At 38.1% G+C, this 18,295-nt stretch overlaps 1 protein-coding gene across 3 annotated transcripts in view; it reads left to right on the top strand.

The window, feature by feature from the left end:
• Positions 1-18,295, top strand: part of FBXL4 (F-box and leucine rich repeat protein 4) — an 85,465-nt gene that overhangs the window by 18,208 nt on the left and 48,962 nt on the right. For all 3 annotated transcript variants that reach the window (XM_045499101.1, XM_045499103.1, XM_045499102.1), the window contains 2 exons: positions 331-914; positions 12,362-12,707. In XM_045499101.1, the coding sequence (XP_045355057.1) occupies positions 403-914; positions 12,362-12,707 (858 nt within the window). In that variant the 5' untranslated portion in view covers positions 331-402. The remainder of the gene's footprint in view (positions 1-330; positions 915-12,361; positions 12,708-18,295) is intronic.

Genomic DNA, 18,295 nt, shown 5'->3' with positions numbered 1-18,295 from the left:
TTTAATTTTAAAAGTTCAAGGATTTTAGTATTTTTTGAAAGATAGAACTTTGTATGAAATGGAGTTTTTTGGATCATATATACCTTCCATTGCCTTATAATATCAGTTTTGCTCCCCACATAGCATAGAATTATATACATTTTCAATATTTAGGTTTCTTAAAAATATATTTGATAAGTTATGCCAGAGATTTCACATTTACAGTGAGTTTGCTTTTTCAGTTTCATTCTGGGAAATTATATTGGGGGGAAAACCTAATTATTACCTTACCCATGCATTTTTCTGCTTATTTAAATTATTTTACTTTACCAAGCCATTCATTTTTTTTAGAACATCCTTCAAAGAGTTCATGCGTCTTACCGAGGACACCTGACCTTTTGAAGCTTCATAATTCACACCTAGATGTCACCAGTCTTTCCCATGTTAACCGTTCTGACTATGTTTTATTATATATGCCTTCGGCGCCGAGCCAGGACAGCTATAAGAGAAGAAATGATGAACAGCCATAGAACTATAGAATCAAACAGCCGGACTTCCCCTCTCCACGCAGAGGTGGTCCAGTATGCCAAAGAAGTAGTGGATTTCAGTTCCCATTATGGAAGTGAGAACAGTATGTCCTATACCATGTGGAATTTGGCAGGTGTACCAAATGTATTTCCAAGTTCTGGTGACTTCACTCAGACAGCCGTATTTCGAACTTACGGAACATGGTGGGATCAGTGTCCTAGTGCTTCCTTGCCATTCAAGAGGACGCCACCTAATTTTCAAAGCCAAGACTATGTGGAACTTACTTTTGAACAACAGGTGTATCCTACAGCCGTTCATGTTCTGGAAACCTATCATCCTGGAGCAGTCATTAGAATTCTGGCTTGTTCTGCAAATCCCTATTCCCCAATTCCACCGGCTGAAGTAAGGTAAGACTCAGTTTTTAATGACCAGATTTTATGGCTGGAAGGTTTTGGATGTTTTAATATCGGAGGTCTTTTTTTATTCTCAACTAATTTAGACAAATTGGATTAAAAAAATTTTTTTTAATGTTTATTTATTTTTGAGAGAGAGAGAGAGAGAGAGAGAGAGAGAGAGAGAGAGAGACAGAGCTTGAGAGGGGAAGGGCCAGAGAGAGAGGGAGACACAGAATCTGAAGCAGGTTCCAGGCTCCGAGCTTTCAGCACAAAGCCCGATGCGGGGCTCGAACTCACGAACCACGAGATCATGACCTGAGCCGAAATCTGACGCTTAACAGACTGAGCCACCCAGGAGCCCCTAAACAAATTGGATTTTTAAAATTTTCCTTAGTTTTCTAAAAGGGAAAGAAAGATCACACATTTTAAGATATGATGAATTCTTTGTACCTATAACACCTTACACTATAGCATTCATATGTCATGAGATTTGTGTGTCAATTTACTATAAACAAAAAAAGCATGATTTGAACTAGTTGGGATGTGGGCCAATCTGAGAAGTTAGTAAGATATATGACCTGTAACATATTTAAGAAAAGTATCATATGATTGCTTTTACATACAGTGAGTAACTCAAAGTAGGCCTATAGAGTAATACTTAAGGTGGGGTATTTGGGGGATTAGCTTTAATATTAGGGGGTTGTTTTTGTAACAAGCATATTCATTAAAAATATGTTGCTTTGAGAAATTCATGCATTCTTTTTAAAAGCCTGTTTATATCAATTTGCATACCAGTGCCTCTCTTTTGTAGTTCAGCCTCCTGTGTTCTAAAAATACAATTATTTGGGGCGCCTGGGTGGCTCAGTCTGTTAAGCATCCGACTTCAGCTCAGGTCATGATCTCATGGATCATGAGTTCCAGCCCTGCATCAGGCTCTGCACTGATAGCTGGGGGCCTGGAGCCTGGTTTGGATTCTGTGTCTTCCTCTGTCTCTCTTCTCTTCCTCAGCTTGCACTCTATCTCTCTCTCTCCCCTCTCTCTTACTCTCTCAAAAATAAACATTAAAATTTTTTTAAATAAAAAATAAAATAAAAATATAATTATTTGACTAGGTAATATATTCGTATGGTTCAAGAATCTAAAAAGTACATAATGCAGTCTTGCATATATCCTGTTCTCCATGTGCCTAAGAGCCATCCCTCCTCAAAGAAACCACTTTTATCCACTTATGTGGATATAAGCAAAAACAAATATTTTACTTTCTTTATACATAAAATAAGCATACTATTCACATTGTCCTATACCATGTTTCATTTAATACTACATATTGTGTCTTTTCATATAAGCACGAAGAGAGAGAGGTTCCTTATTCTTTTCTATAGTTGCAAGTAATGCACAGTGTATATGTATCCCAACTTATTAACCAAACGCCTATTGATGGGAACTTAATTTTTCCATGCTTTTGCTATTTTGAGAATTAATGCAATGAATAACCTTGTCATGAATCACCTCATGTGTGCAAGTATGTCTGTGGGTTAAGTTCCCAAAAGAATTGCTGAGCCAAAGGTCTGTGTATTTGTAATTTTGCTATATAGTGCCAAAATCTCTTCAAAGAGTCTGTTTATTTATATTCGTATTAGCAGTGTATGTGCATACATGTTTTGCCAAAGCCTCACCTACAGAGTATGTTAATTTTAATATTTTTGCTAGTTTAGTAGGTGAAAATGTTATATAAACCTTAAGTTGGAATACTTTTATTATCTTCAAGCTTGAATATGTTTTCATGTTTAAAAGCCATTTAAATTTCCTTCTCCTTGAACCGTCTGATCATCTTATTTGCTCATTTTCTATTACTTGTTGTTATCAGTTTTAAGATCTTTATATCACTTTATTAATTTGTTCATTAAACATTTGTGTGTGTCTACCATGTGCTAAGCATTGTTTTGGGTATCGGGGATACCTCAGTGGACAATGAGCAAAATAGACAAAAAGCCCTGCCCTTTTGAGTGTATTCTAACTCCAGAGCAGTTTGTGGGCACCTGTTAAACAGTAAGACTCTAGCGGCCAGTGGAGGAGGAGAGGGGACAAGGATCAGTTACCACGTGCCACATTGCTTCCTTGAAGACCCTTGTCCCCTCAACTCTAAGGGAGTACTTCCCCAGTGTCAGGAAATAAATACAGCTCGAGCTGGAAACTGCTGGAATAATCTCTATTTGTTCTTTTCAGAATGACCTCGAAAATTCATTGTGAATAATACTACTGATGAATCTATTTTTTTTTTTTTAAACACAAAACCAGCATCGTTTAATATACAGGTTTGATTTTTTTTCCCCCTGAGGGAGAAAGAAGTCCTTTGGGAAGGATCCTTTCTTACATGAGAATTGTTTAATTGGACTCTATCATTCTTTGTCTTTTTCCTACAAAGTTATCCCCTTTTTTCCTGAAAAGCTAAACAAATTTGGGAATGAGATCTATGAAACATGCAGTATCTTTAATCTAAAACATAATGTCTGCATAACTGATTTTGAGTGTAAATCATGCTCTTGGATTCCTAGCTGAGAGTTGGAGTGTGTGGTTGAGATTAAAGTGACGACTTTATTTATAGATATATCTCTAATTTGTTTAACTGAATTTTATCTTTATTCCACAGACAATACCCTTACATTTTAAGAGAAAAATAATTTAGCCAGTATATATTATTGCAGAATAAAAAAGGACCTTTAAAATTTTACTGATTACGAAATCAATAGGTGTTTCATTGTTTAAAAAAACTTGTTATAAAATATCAAGAAAGAAAACATACAGGAAACAAGACCTCCACAATTCTTCCCAGACTCAGTAACTGTTAACATTTTGGTGAATTTCTTTAAACAGTCAGAAACATTGAACACCTTCTCTGCCAGTTCGCTGCTGCAAACAAAACAAAGAACCAGACAAACATGGCTCTTGTTCTTTGAGTTGTTGTAGGTCAGTCTGGAAGAAGGCCGTAAGATCACAGGGAGCGTGTGTTGGTGGTGGGAAGACCTAAGCTGTGGGGCTCAGAGAAGTCTTCCCTGGGGAAGTAACTTAACCGAGAGCCGAAGGGTGAGTGAGGCTTTAGTTTGGATGGGAGAGGTACAGAGAGAACCACACATGCAAAGGCGAAATCATGACATGAGATCTGGGTGTTTGAAGAACTTTCTGAAAAAGGTTCAAGAGTGCGGAGAATAAGCTAGTGAGAGGCCACAAGCGTGTAAGTGCCATTCTTAAGATCTAGCCTAGTGGTTTCCACACTTTGGGAATCGCAGGGCTCTTGGATCCAGTTTTCCAGAAGCAGACCTTCAAGACTGCTGTTATGCAAATGATTTGCTCTGGAAATGCTCCTGGAGAAGCCAGGAGAGCTAGGGAGAGGAAGAAGTCAGGCAAGGAGGCACTTTCACGTGAAGTCCCAGTCTGCCTGGAGGAAAAGTTATTAGGGAGGTGGGCTCTTATACTCCCGCACGTGTCTTGGGCTGTGGCCAGGGGAGTGGGAAGGGGAATGGAAGTCTCTTAGGCACATGCTACCCTCTGGATGGAGAGACTGTACTTTGAAGAAGGATGCGGGTGGAGGCCCTTAGGAGCAAAGCAAGGAGATGTGGAAGGTGGGCACACAGATCTGACCAGGAGGTCTAAGTGGAATACAGGGAGAGAAAGCTGGCGGTCTTAAACTAGTAAACATAATAAAAATGATCATAAAAACTGATACGGGTTGTCACATTATTTACTTTGCTAAGTAAGTATGCGTTAAAAACACAAACAAATGGAATACATCATTTGTCATCACCATCATGTCATAAAAGAAACCTCAGTTTATACTGAGAAATTAGCATGATCAGAATCTTAAAGAATGGTTAGCATTTTACATGTATATTTGTGCATATTTTTTAAATATGAAATTTATTGTCAAATTGGTTTTCATACAACACCCAGTGCTCATCCCAACAGGTGCCCTCCTCAATGCCCGTCACCCACTTACCCCTCCCTCCCACCCCCCATCAACCCTCAGTTTGTTCTCAGTTTTTAAGAGTCTCTTATGGTTTGCCTCCTTCTCTGTCTAACTTTTTACCAATACATTCCTTATTTTTCACATTTATTCATGGAAATCTCCATCGGGCACTGTTATTTGGGAACCGCTGGACTCTACTACCTAATATTTTAATTGAGTACATGGTTTTATGCCTATCTTAAGAGTTAGCAAACAAGGGAGTGTGTTGGAGTCGTTCAGGAATTTGTTTGCAGGAAACGGACTTGTAGTCCCGGAACATTCAAAATTCAAAGCAGTCTTTCCCCATTTCGTCTGGTTGATTTCTTTGTTCAGTGAATGAAGTAGATAAGTTACAGGTAGTTCTGTAAGATCTCAGAGTCTTCTGACTTCTTGCCTACTGCCCTATTAAGAGAAAAGAAAATAGGTACTACACAGTGTCCTGGTCCTGGGGATAAGATCTTACTGGATGCTTGTGTAAGAGTCAGGAAAAGGCTAGTACAGGGTTACACATTGGAAGAGAGAGACAGAAAAAGAGGAGAAAGAAAATGACAAATTGAGGTCCTGTTAAAGAAACTGACTGGAATAAAGTTATTTGGGGATAAAATTTAGTGGTGTGGATTTTTTTTTTTTTTTTGAGCGTTAAGAGAAAGCATTTAATTATATAATACTGAAGTTAAGAAAGGAGAGGAAAAGAAGTGGCTGTCACATAGAGAATTTGCTGCCAAAGGAAGTTGCTTAAGTAACGGTTTCCCAAATTGGTCATAGTCTAGTCCTGATTTTGTAGGCCAAGAAGCATGATTTTGTCATGGAAGTCACCAGGCCCTAAAGTGGTTGGTTCTTTTTTTTTTTTTTTTTTTTTTTTCAACGTTTATTTATTTTTGGGACAGAGAGAGACAGAGCATGAACGGGGGAGGGGCAGAGAGAGAGGGAGACACAGAATCGGAAACAGGCTCCAGGCTCTGAGCCATCAGCCCAGAACCCGACGCGGGGCTCGAACTCACGGACCGCGAGATCGTGACCTGGCTGAAGTCGGACGCTTAACCGACTGCGCCACCCAGGCGCCCCTAAAGTGGTTGGTTCTTAAAGCAGATGCTAGTTAGTTCCAATTAGAGATAGGCTGGGAGGCAGGGAATGAGTAGGTATACTATCAGAATCCTTTTCTTTTATTCTTGTTGGTTTTCGTCTTCTATCCATTTACTTTCAGCTGGTGAAATGGAGCAGTGTTGCCAAGAGAACTGTCTTTGTGCTGACTACTACATATGATTACTAACCAGGAGAAATTTTGGTTATAGGAAAGCTTTTTGCATCGGTGTGCTTGACTTCCAACCTAAATATGTTGGAAAACTTGCTTTCTCTGGTTTCCATTGGTGAACATCTCTCTCTCTCTCTTTTGGTTTACCTGTTGCTTCCTGGGAGCCTTGGAGAGCCTTTCTCAATGGGGAAACGACATCAACAGTATAGAAGGAGTGGTTTGTTTCTTTGTTTCTAAGAACTGGACACATAGTAGGCGTTCAGTACCATCAACAGAAAGGGAAATGAGTGGGCTGGTGAAGTGAATGTTATTGGTTACCATCCCAGAATTAAGTGTTCTAAAGTGCAGCCAGAATGGGATTCAGAGCTGAATCCTGCATACGCGACAGTGTAGATTTAAAATACTTACATAGGGCATTTAGAGTTGGTCAGACTTGTCTGGTAGATATATACAGTGTGTGAGCATATATAGTAAACACTTAAATGTGTGGACTATGGAGCACAATTTAAAGCAGTTTAATCTTGTTAATGCTGTCCTAAGTCTAGAGGATTAAAGGAGTTGGGGCTATCTCACAGAATAGTGTGTGTGTGTGTGTGTGTGTGTGTGTGTGTGTGTGTGTGTGTATGTGTGTGTGTGTGTGTGTGTACGTACAGCCACACGTGTGCACATGTACATTTGTTTGTATTTGCTTGTTTTCATGGACTAGGTTTTAAGATTCTGGTTTTAGTTTTCCAGAATAAAATAATACTGGCATATTTTCTTGTTGGATAAAATAGATACCTTTCTCTTGCTAACTTTGAAATAATACATTCTAGTTCTATTAAGAAATTTTAAATAAAAACTCACTTTAATGCACACACCTCAGGATCAATTTGATTGTTCTCATAGTTAATGTTAACTTAATTCAGATGGCCACAGACCTATAAAATAATTTTTCTTTTCATAATTTTTTGTTACTTTTTAGGTTATCAAGACAAAAGTGAAATATAAATAATTTAGATACTTGGAAGTTTTTATGTTTAGGCATATTTTTAAATATTTCTAAACACTGATAAGATGATGATGATGTTCTCCTTTAAGTATACTGTCACATTTACAACTTAAGTTATATGTATAGGTAAATATATAATATTCATGCTATATAGAAAAGCAAAAGTGATGCTAAAATAGCATTAATCCTGATATACCACAAAAGTTAAGGAAGTCAATTTGAAGCATCATCTAGCCTTGTCCATTCTGCAGAGTAGGTAAGGAAGACTTTAGTAGATTAATACCTTATTTTTTTTTTTTTTTTTATTTTTTTTTTTTTATTTTTTTTTTTTAAATTTTTTTTTTCAACGTTCATTTATTCTTGGGACAGAGAGAGACAGAGCATGAACGGGGGAGGGGGGGGCAGAGAGAGAGGGAGACACAGAATCGGAAACAGGCTCCAGGCTCTGAGCCATCAGCCCAGAGCCCGACGCGGGGCTCGAACTCACGGACCGCGAGATCGTGACCTGGCCGAAGTCGGACGCTCAACCGACTGCGCCACCCAGGCGCCCCGATTAATACCTTATTAACATAGAATATTGCTGCTCTAGTCAATGGTTTTCTTTAAGCTTATATTTGTACATTTATAATGTAATTTACATCATAGCGCAGTTCAAACTGCACATGAAGAGCATGTATTAGCTGTATTTATTTATTGCAAAGGATCTGGCACAGATGATTTCTATGTCACATTTTCAGTGTTTCCTGTTAGGCTTCATAAAAACTCCTCATTGAAGCTAAATAATAAACAGACTGGGTTTAAGATCACATGTGTTGTGAACCAGTACAGGCAGTTATTTCAAAGGGTCCTGACTGGTCCTTCTTTCCTAGACATGAGACATTTCTCTAACATCATCTGATGTCATTTTGCCATAGCAACAAAAGAATGAATAAAACCGTTTACCTCCTGATTCATGGAAATATACTGTTCAAAATTAGGAATGCATTTTCCTACCAGTATGGTTTTAAATGGTTCATACGTCAGTTCCTTTACATGCATTTATGTAAATGCATAAGTTTATGTGAGATTGTTCAAATCAGAACTGTTAGGAACCCTCAAGAGTTCTGCGATTAATCTGTAGGGGTGCCCAGGTCTAGGCTGGCATTCCAAGTGTGCTTGACTGCCATGTCACAGGAAGAGGAAGATGCCCAGCCTGCTTTCCTTTCCTTCTTATACCCGCCACAACCTGCTCTACTCCTTAGAATAGAACTCTTCCCCAGTTTGTCAAGGTGGGTCATAGAGTGGGACCTGTCTCTCCACTCTTAACTCTCATGTTGTCTCCAGATACGGGAATCACAGGCTCTTTGTGTTTGATGAGTTTTATTTCTAATTTTCAGGAAAGAACCAGCAAAAGTAGCAACTATGAGGTGATTATAAAGCTTCTAGTAAGTGCGAAAGTTCCTACTATAGTGGGTAGTGATCCGTTTACTATGATCCCTGTGAGTTTCTGCTGTGTGCTTTTATTCCCACAGGTAGATATGATCATGCTTCCTTTCTCCATTCCCTGTATGCCCTTCTTGCTGCCATCTTGGCTTAAAGACCATGAGGGTACCTACATGTTGATGACTCACACTTTTTTGTCTATTTCAGTTTCCTAAATGTCTTACCGTAATCAGTTTCTACTTAAATCTTTTTTTTTTTTTTTTTTTTGATTCACAATGGTTTTATTTTTATTTTTTTTTTTTTCTCAATGAAGATTTTATTTTGTTTGTTTAACAACTATATTGGATTCTTACAATGTACGAAGGTTTTGGGGCTTATATTTTCTTTTTTTTTTTTTATTTTTTTTTTTATTTTTTATAATATATGAAATTTATTGTCCAAATTGGTTTCCATAAAACACCCAGTGCTCATCCCAAAAGGTGCCCTCCTCAATACCCATCACCCACCCTCTCCTCCCTCCCACCCCCCATCAACCCTCAGTTTGTTCTCAGTTTTTAACAGTCTCTTATGCTTTGGCTCTCTCCCACTCTAACCTCTTTTTTTTTTTTTTTCCTTTTTTCCTCCCCCTCCCCCACGGGTTCCTGTTACGTTTCTCAGGGTCCACATAAGAGTGAAACCATATGGTATCTGTCTTTCTCTGTATGGCTTATTTCACTTAGCATCACATTCTCCAGTTCCATCCACGTTGCTACAAAAGGCCATATTTCATTTTTTCTCATTGCCACGTAGTATTCCATTGTGTATATAAACCACAATTTCTTTATCCATTCATCAGTTGATGGACATTTAGGCTCTTTCCATAATTTGGCTATTGTTGAGAGTGCTGCTATGAACATTGGGGTACAAGTGCCCCTATGCATCAGTACTCCTGTATCCCTTGGGTAAATTCCCAGCAGTGCTATTGCTGGGTCATAGGGTAGGTCTATTTTTAATTTTCTGAGGAACCTCCACACTGTTTTCCAGAGCGGCTGCACCAATTTGCATTCCCACCAACAGTGCAAGAGGGTTCCCGTTTCTCCACATCCTCTCCAGCATCTATAGTCTCCTGATTTGTTCATTTTGGCCACTCTGACTGGCGTGAGGTGATACCTGAGTGTGGTTTTGATTTGTATTTCCCTGATAAGGAGCGACGCTGAACATCTTTTCATGTGCCTGTTGGCCATCCGGATGTCTTCTTTAGAGAAGTGTCTATTCATGTTTTCTGCCCATTTCTTCACTGGGTTATTTGTTTTTCGGGTGTGGAGTTTGGTGAGCTCTTTATAGATTCTGGATACTAGCCCTTTGTCCGATATGTCATTTGCAAATATCTTTTCCCATTCCGTTGGTTGCCTTTTAGTTTTGTTGGCTGTTTCCTTTGCTGTGCAGAAGCTTTTTATCTTCATAAGGTCCCAGTAATTCACTTTTGCTTTTAATTCCCTTGCCTTTGGGGATGTGTCGAGTAAGAGATTGCTACGGCTGAGGTCAGAGAGGTCTTTTCCTGCTTTCTCCTCTAAGGTTTTGATGGTTTCCTGTCTCACATTCAGGTCCTTTATCCATTTCGAGTTTATTTTTGTGAATGGTGTGAGGAAGTGGTCTAGTTTCAACCTTCTGCATGTTGCTGTCCAGTTCTCCCAGCACCATTTGTTAAAGAGGCTGTCTTTTTTCCATTGGATGTTCTTTCCTGCTTTGTCAAAGATGAGTTGGCCATACGTTTGTGGGTCTAGTTCTGGGGTTTCTATTCTATTCCATTGGTCTATGTGTCTGTTTTTGTGCCAATACCATGCTGTCTTGATGATGACAGCTTTGTAGTAGAGGCTAAAGTCTGGGATTGTGATGCCTCCTGCTTTGGTCTTCTTCTTCAAAATTCCTTTGGCTATTCGGGGCCTTTTGTGGTTCCATATGAATTTTAGGATTGCTTGTTCTAGTTTCGAGAAGAATGCTGGTGAGTTTCTACTTAAATCTTAATAGGTCACTGGGCCAAGGAAATGAACTGTTAATATATTAGAGGAAGAAAACCCTCATATGATTAATAAGTTTATGAAAATATTTTAAATATTGTTAGGAATCAGGGAATTATAAATTGTCATGTGGAGATATGGCTTACCATGAAATTAGAGATTGTTTTTAAAAATAAATAATACTGGGCGCCTGGGTGGCTCAGTCGGTTAAGCGGCCAACTTCAGCTCGGGTCATGATCTCGCGGTCCGTGAGTTCGAGCCCCGCATCGGGCTCTGTGCTGACAGCTCAGAGCCTGGAGCCTGTTTCGGATTCTGTGTCTCCCTCTCTCTGACCCTCCCCTGTTCATGCTGTGTCTCTCCCTGTCTCAAAAATAAATAAAACATTTAAAAAAAAAAAAAAAGAGAAAAAAAATAATACTTTCAGTAGTCATTCTTGTATACTATTAGCATAAGCTTCTTTGAAAGCAGTTTGTAGTATGTATTCAGATTTAAAAATATTCTTAGTCTTGACATAAAATCTGTATTAAAAAAATTCTGTGGGGGCGCCTGGGTGGCTCAGTCGGTTGAGTGTCCGACTTTGGCTCAGGTCATGATCTCACGGTCCGTGAGTTCAAGCCCCACGTCGGGCTCTGTGCTGACAGCTCAGAGCCTGGAGCCTGTTTCAGATTCTGTGTCTCCCTCTCTCTCTCTGACCCTCCCGCGTTCATGCTCTGTCTCTCTATGTCTCAAAAAAAAAAAAATTTATTAAAAAAAAAAATTCTGTAGCTAAAGTCAGTAATTAGAAATGGAAAGATTTTTATTGAAGTATTTTTTTATCTGTGTTTCTAATTGTTTTCTGATGTATTTGGAAAGAGTATTAGAGAAATGGTTACTTGTGACACATGTGGAAGAATATTACATATCTGATGATCCTAGGTTATGAAGAATCTTTACATAATTTGGGAGATTAGTTTTATTAGGAGACTTCTATGAAGAGATGGAATCTGAGTTGGGCCTTGAGGAAGAGATGGGCAGATAATTGCAAACTGGGCATTTCTTTGTGGGGAGACAACATGAGCAAAGACACAAAAGCAGAAATAAGTTTATTATCTGGAAGGTAATGATTAATCTGGCTGGAAAGTAGAGTTCGTTTTGGAGGAGTAGAGAAGATATTATTTATCTGTTATGTGTTAGGTACTTGCCAGATAGAGACCACACTCAGATGACTAAAAGAGGAGAACAATGAGAATTTAGAAGAAGAGCATGGAGAAAGGATGATTTCATGAAAAATTTGACAAAACTTAATGACTCGATAAGAGAAAATCAAAGATAATGGAAGTGTTGAGTTTGTGTGACGCCAGTAACAGAAATGGAGAAGCTGGAAAAGGAGAGCTTGGGGTGACAAGATGATCATGTTGGTTTCCACTGTTGGCTTTAGGACATGTACACAACAGAGCTTAATTCCTCCTGTGTACCTCATTCTGACTTCAGGTTTCCTTTTCCTTTAAAACTGAGTGGTGTTCTTCATGTAATGCTAGCTCTTCCAGTTTCTGACTGACTGATATGGAATTTGCAAAAAAGTACTTTCTAGGACGTTAGGAAAATAATTCAAGTAGTACAGATATTTCAAGGTCTGTGACATTTAGTTTATAAATTTGTTTACATCCGGGAAACAACACTTGTGTTTGATTCTGTTCACCTTATTTAATACCTTTGTGTGTCACACTATAACGTTTTGGACGTGGGGCCATAACCTTAAGGTAACAGTAAATCTCATTCTAAAGTGTATTATAGGTAAGTTTCTTTCTTTGGCAGATGGGAGATTCTTTGGTCAGAGAGACCGACGAAGGTGAATGCTTCCCAGGCTCGCCAATTTAAACCTTGTATTAAGCAGATAAATTTTCCCACAAACCTTATACGGCTGGAAGTAAATAGTTCTCTTCTGGATTATTACACCGAATTAGATGCAGTCGTGTTACATGGTACGAAGGACAAGCCAGTGCTTTCTCTCAAGACTTCACTTATTGACATGAATGATCTAGAAGATGATGACTATGAAGAGAAGGACGGTTGTGGAATGGACAGTCTTAACAAAAAGTTTAGCAGTACTGCCCTCAGGGAAGGGCCAAATAATGGATATTTTGATAAACTGCCTTATGAGGTAAGCCAAAGATAATCAGTAGCAATATTGGACATAACACTATAATTTTTAAATGTTTAGGTATTAATGTTTATTTTGCTAGATATCGGAGAAATAGAAACAGTGGTATGGTGTACATAATCTCATGTATCATATACAGTCAACCTGTGAACAACACAGGTTTGGACTATGTGGGTACACTTAGATATAGAGTTTTTTATAGTATAGTATGATACATGTGTTTTTCTCAGGATTTTCTTAACAATTTCTTTTCTCTAGCTTACGTCACTTTAAGAATATAGTACATACTATGTTTAACATACAGAATGTGTTGCTTGACTGTTTATGTTATCTGTAAGGCTTCAAGTCAACGGTAGGCTATTAGTAGTTGACTTTTGGGGAAGTCAGAAGTATATATGGATTTTCGACTGGTGGAGGGGAGGTTGACACTCTTAACCCTTGCTGTAGTTCAAGGGTCACCTGTATTTTGACTTTGAAAAAGCTGGACAAAATTGTGTTAAGTAATTTTGCCGCTTTTGTTTTGCATTAGAGTATTAAGACCATGAGAAGGATGCCTGTTCTCTTTGATAGTCCACAGTTTCTCCAAGTCTCCTTTATGCTTCTATACCAATTCTCTTTTATATCCTTCTGGCTAGCTGAAATTTTTGGTCTAGGCAGGTGCAGAGTGCCTTTACTTAAAGTCTTATTTTCAGTGTGTCTTTGCAGGCACCTTTCTGCAGTATGTTTAGCGTCCCTGGCCCGAGGCATCGTATGCCAGAAGCACACCCCCTGGTGGTGGGGGATCCTGCCAGGCATTTCTATCCCCTGCTGACAAACTGCTGTGTGTGGCTAAAAATAATGTAACCAAAACTTTTTAAGAAAAATGGTGTTTTTTGTGTTTATTGTGTTTATAACGCAAATTTTAGCCAATTTAAACTGGCCGCCTTCCAAATTGGTGGGTATTTCAGCTTTCACTGTAGTAACACAAGTAGCTTAACTTGCATAGAACAGCAAGATAGTCTCTTGAAAGCCTAATGGTTACTACAATGCCTGTGCACCATTCTGCGGTTAAAATGCTGTCGTGTCCTGCGAAGTAGCTAGAGTTGCCACATAAAGATGAAGCGAAGGATCCAAGGTAATTGAGTCAGTAAGCCACGAACAGGACCCCACCCAGGCCGTCTAGGTCAAGTCTCGTGTTACAGAAAGAAAGCTTCACGGATCGGACAAGACCCTCTGGCCCTTAATGGGAGGACTGGGGAAAGGTGAAGGAAGAGTTGAGCTGGGGAAAGAGAGGAGGGTAGGGTGCTGACAGTGTTGTTCCCCAGGGCTTCAAGGAGCAGCTGTCCTCACAGCAGTGGGAACAGTTCATCAGGAAGAAACAAAAGCACTTATTTGATTCTCACCCGTTTCCTAAAACGACAAAATAGAAACTTAAATTTGGCCAATACATTTGAACGGTGTTTGTTTGAATTTTATCCAGACCTGATAAAATGCTGACACGTAGCATTCAAATGAACACCTGAGGGGAACTTCCAGCAGAGGGAAGAGAATGTACAGAGGGGAGAGGAAGTATAACTTTGTAACCCGTTTGGGAACAAGATGGCTGCAGAGGATGAAATTGGATGGAGGCTTAGGACTGCCTCGGTGCCTGACTCCCCAGGACACCATTCGTGTAGATGACAGTGATTGGGACAGTCTAGCATTGGCAGTATGCGGCCTGCATCACTGCTGCATCAGTTTACTTTTGATGAAAAATTAGAGCAGATCCAGATTATACCTGTAATAGTTTCACACTCACTTTCTTGTGTTGTCTTGTATTCACAATGCTTTTCTGAATGGGAGAGAATGGTGTGGAATAACTAACATTCCAGGAATCATCCACAATATGTAGGCATTTTTGCACACTTCTTGGCCCACAATTAGAGTAATTGCCCAGGTGTTTGGCCTTCGTGTAAATTTCGTCTTTCATATGTGTCATGGTATAAACAAGAGAGTGAACCTTTTCTGTGGTCATTAGGGAAACATTGAAGGTTTTATTTTATTTATTTTAAAAATGAGAATAACAAAATGAGATTTCTATCTTAGATACCTGTGTTGGTAAATGAAGAATAGGGCAAGAGGAGGTCAGGGTGGGGAAGCAGGGACACCAGTTAGGAAACTACTGCTGTAATTTTGGCAAAAAATGATGAAGCCTGGATATTGGAAGATTTGGAAGGGAGATGAGTAGGAGAAATATTCCGGAGATTAGGAGGTAGGAATTGAAAGTAGTAAACGTTTATCTACAGACGAAGCAGAACATCAGAGACCCTTTTAGGTTTCTGGTTGAAATGACTAAGTGGATGGACATGCCATTAATCATAAAACAGTGGGTGAAGGTGGGAAGGATATACTGACTTTGAGGTGCCTGTGATTCATCAAAGCATCTCCGCTGTCTGGTTGAGGACAGTAGGCAGTTAGTGTTTCAGTTTGAAATGCAGGAGGGAGGGAGGTCTGAGTTTACATTTGAGTGAGTCCACTTGAAAGAGGAGAGGGGCATCATGGTAGATAAAATTAACTGGTGACACTCTGTAGAGTGGGAATAAAGGGCCAAGGACAGAATTCTGGGAATACTAACATCTAAGAGTCTCATAGAGAAGACCTGTCAGAAAAGGCACTTGGGATAACAATGAGAAAGTCTTAAAAGCAAAGCAAGAGGAGGCCTAGAAAACACAAAAAGGACCTAGTCAGCCACATGGCTGCAGAGAGCTAAGTTACAAGTGCCCACAGGTTTTGGTTATTGGGACATCTTTGATAATCCTTTACTGTTATCGGTTCAGTGGAGCCATGAACATAAGGTGAGGGATGAGAAAACCTTGCCATATTTGGTTAAGGCACGAAGGAGGGAGAAAGAAGCAGAGACAAAAACTGTTTACTTTGAGTGTAAGCAGAAAAATACTTCTGTTAATATACTCTGGGGGCTGTAACATGGATAAGACTGTCCGCCAATAATGAATAATATTGTCATCTTGACTAACACTCCACCCCTTTGTATGGCACTCAAAAAAGGCATATCAAAATGAAGGAAAGTATGAATTAGAGGTATTATCTGTTCTAACTTGCCTTCTAAAAGGAGAAAAGACAAATGGTGGAGGAAGCAGCAGATTAGGAAGTTTTCTGTTTGTGATGCAGTTTGGGAGAGGTTTCAGCATGTTTTCTGGGCTGAAGGGAAGGAGGCAGTAGAGAGGGAAAGCTTCCAATACAGGCAAGGGGTTTGGTCAATACAACAAGGGCACGTGGGAGAAGGTGAGGGACAGAATCTGTAGTCCTGAGAACATTAACCAGCCATGATGAAAGCAGAGTACATTGCATAGAGAGTTAATGCTGCAGAACACTGAATGATCTCACGGTGACTAAAAGGAGAAATTAAAAAAAAAAATTACCCAAATTATTTTTAAGATAATCTAAATTATTTAAAGTGAAAAAAACCCCAACATTTAAATATATCAAGTGAGTGTTTCCACAGTTGAAAATAAGGGAACAATTGAGCCCTTGCCAACATCACATCCTGCACTCACTGTGGTAGCAAATGGTACTTCATGCTGGGATACCCCTGTATGAAAACATGTTTTTATAGACACTAGACAAATAATGATTAATGGGTATTCTCCTGTAGGCCTGAAACCAGTTATCTCTCATTTAATCAAAATCCCAAAGTGCATTTTCACATGTCAGTGTCATGGTCTCAGTGACTTTTCATTATTCTTTTTCTATTTGGATATTTGCTTAAAGTGTAATATTAAGTTACCATAGAATGTTTTCACACAAAATATACATCTTTTCATATTGGTGACTTTTGTTTGGAACAATGCCAGAAATTGCTGGGTATTATTTAAATTACAAATCATCTGGAAAAAGTAAATTATTGATCCTCTGATACAGAGATATACTTAATTTTTAATGCCTTTTTGCACTAACTGCCTTTACAAATTCTCTTGAAATAACTTTTAATATTATAGTTAAACCAATGGATTTTTAATTCATTCTACAAATATTTGAGGTCCTACTATTGCCAAGTCCAGGTGGCTCATAGGTTCTTCCAAACATTTAAGAAACAGATAAATCCTATATTATTTAAATTATTTCATGGCATAAAGAAAAAGAAAAGTTTTCAACTTTTTAATGAAGCCAGTATAACATATAGTACCTAAAAATACCACAGACCAATTATACTTCAGCAAACAAATAAAATAAATAGACTTATTTTGAAAGATAATACAATAAAATCATTCAGCATGTATTCCTGGAATTCAAGAGTGTTTTGGTATCAGAGAATTATATAATAATACCATAGTACTAGGTCAAAGGAGAAAAATCCTATGTCATCTTAGTGGATATACGAAATTTGTTGACAAATGACAGCTGGACAGATATCCAAATTTTTAATCCATCTCTGTTAAAAAAATAAATACCTTGTTAAGCTATATGATAGTAATTGTCTACTACCAAATATCATTAACCAAAAGCTAACATATTTAATTATCAAACACTAGAAATGCATTATCCAATATGGTAGCCACTAGCCACATGTACTGTTGAGCACTTGAAATATGGCTGGTCTGAATTGAGATGTGCTGAAAATGTAAAATACAAGATTTCAAAGACTTCATACAAAAAAAAAAAGAATAAAATATCTCAGTAATTTTATATTGATTTACATGTTGAAATGATCATTTTTAATATGTTATTAAATATATTTAATATTACCTGTTCCTTTGCCTTTATTCTTAACTTCATTAAGGAATAATTGGCAAATATAATTGTATATATGTAAAGTGTACAACATGATGATTTCATATACATATACATTGTAGAACGATTACCAAGATCGAGATAAGTAATACATATATCACCTCACATGGTTATTTCTCGTTTTTTGTTTGTGTTGAAAATGCTTAAGATCTACTCTCAGCAACCCTCAAGTATAGAGTATTATTAACTATAGTCTTTTGACTTAAAAAAAATATTTACTAAAAATTTGAAATTATATATGTGTATCACATTTGTGGCTCACATTTAAATTAAAGCCAGGAACAAGACAATAATGTTACTTAACATTGTTCTGGAAGTACTAGCCAATGCTGGAAGATGTGAGAAAGAAAAGGCATAATTTTTGGAAAGGAGGCTGTAAAATCATCATCATTTTTTAGATGATAGGATTCTGTACTAGAATACTTCGGAGACTAGACTAAAAACTATTAAGAACAATAAGTAAAGTTGGCAGGTTACAAAGTTAATAGACAAAAGCCAATAGCTTTAGAAACTCAAGGAGCATAAAAGATCATTAAATGATAAATTATCCCATGCCCTTGAATAAGAAGATACAATGAAGTAAAGATGTCAGTTTTCCTTCATGTATTCAATGAAGTCCCAATTAAAATACAAACAGAATTTTTGTTCTTTAATTGAAAAGTTCACCTGAAAAAAACATGAAAATACTCAGGAAAATTCTGGAAGAGAAGAGTGCTAGAGGGGGGCACTAGTCCCACCAGATAACAGAGCATATTATGAAGCTATAGGACTGATATTTGTGGGTCAACAAAGAAGAAGATACGGTCTCATTTGCAACCAAA

Source organism: Leopardus geoffroyi, chromosome B2 (genome assembly GCF_018350155.1).
Source record: "Leopardus geoffroyi isolate Oge1 chromosome B2, O.geoffroyi_Oge1_pat1.0, whole genome shotgun sequence".
NCBI lineage: Eukaryota > Metazoa > Chordata > Mammalia > Carnivora > Felidae > Leopardus > Leopardus geoffroyi.
Note: the sequence above shows the minus strand (reverse complement) of the source record. Positions and strands in the feature narration are given on the sequence as shown.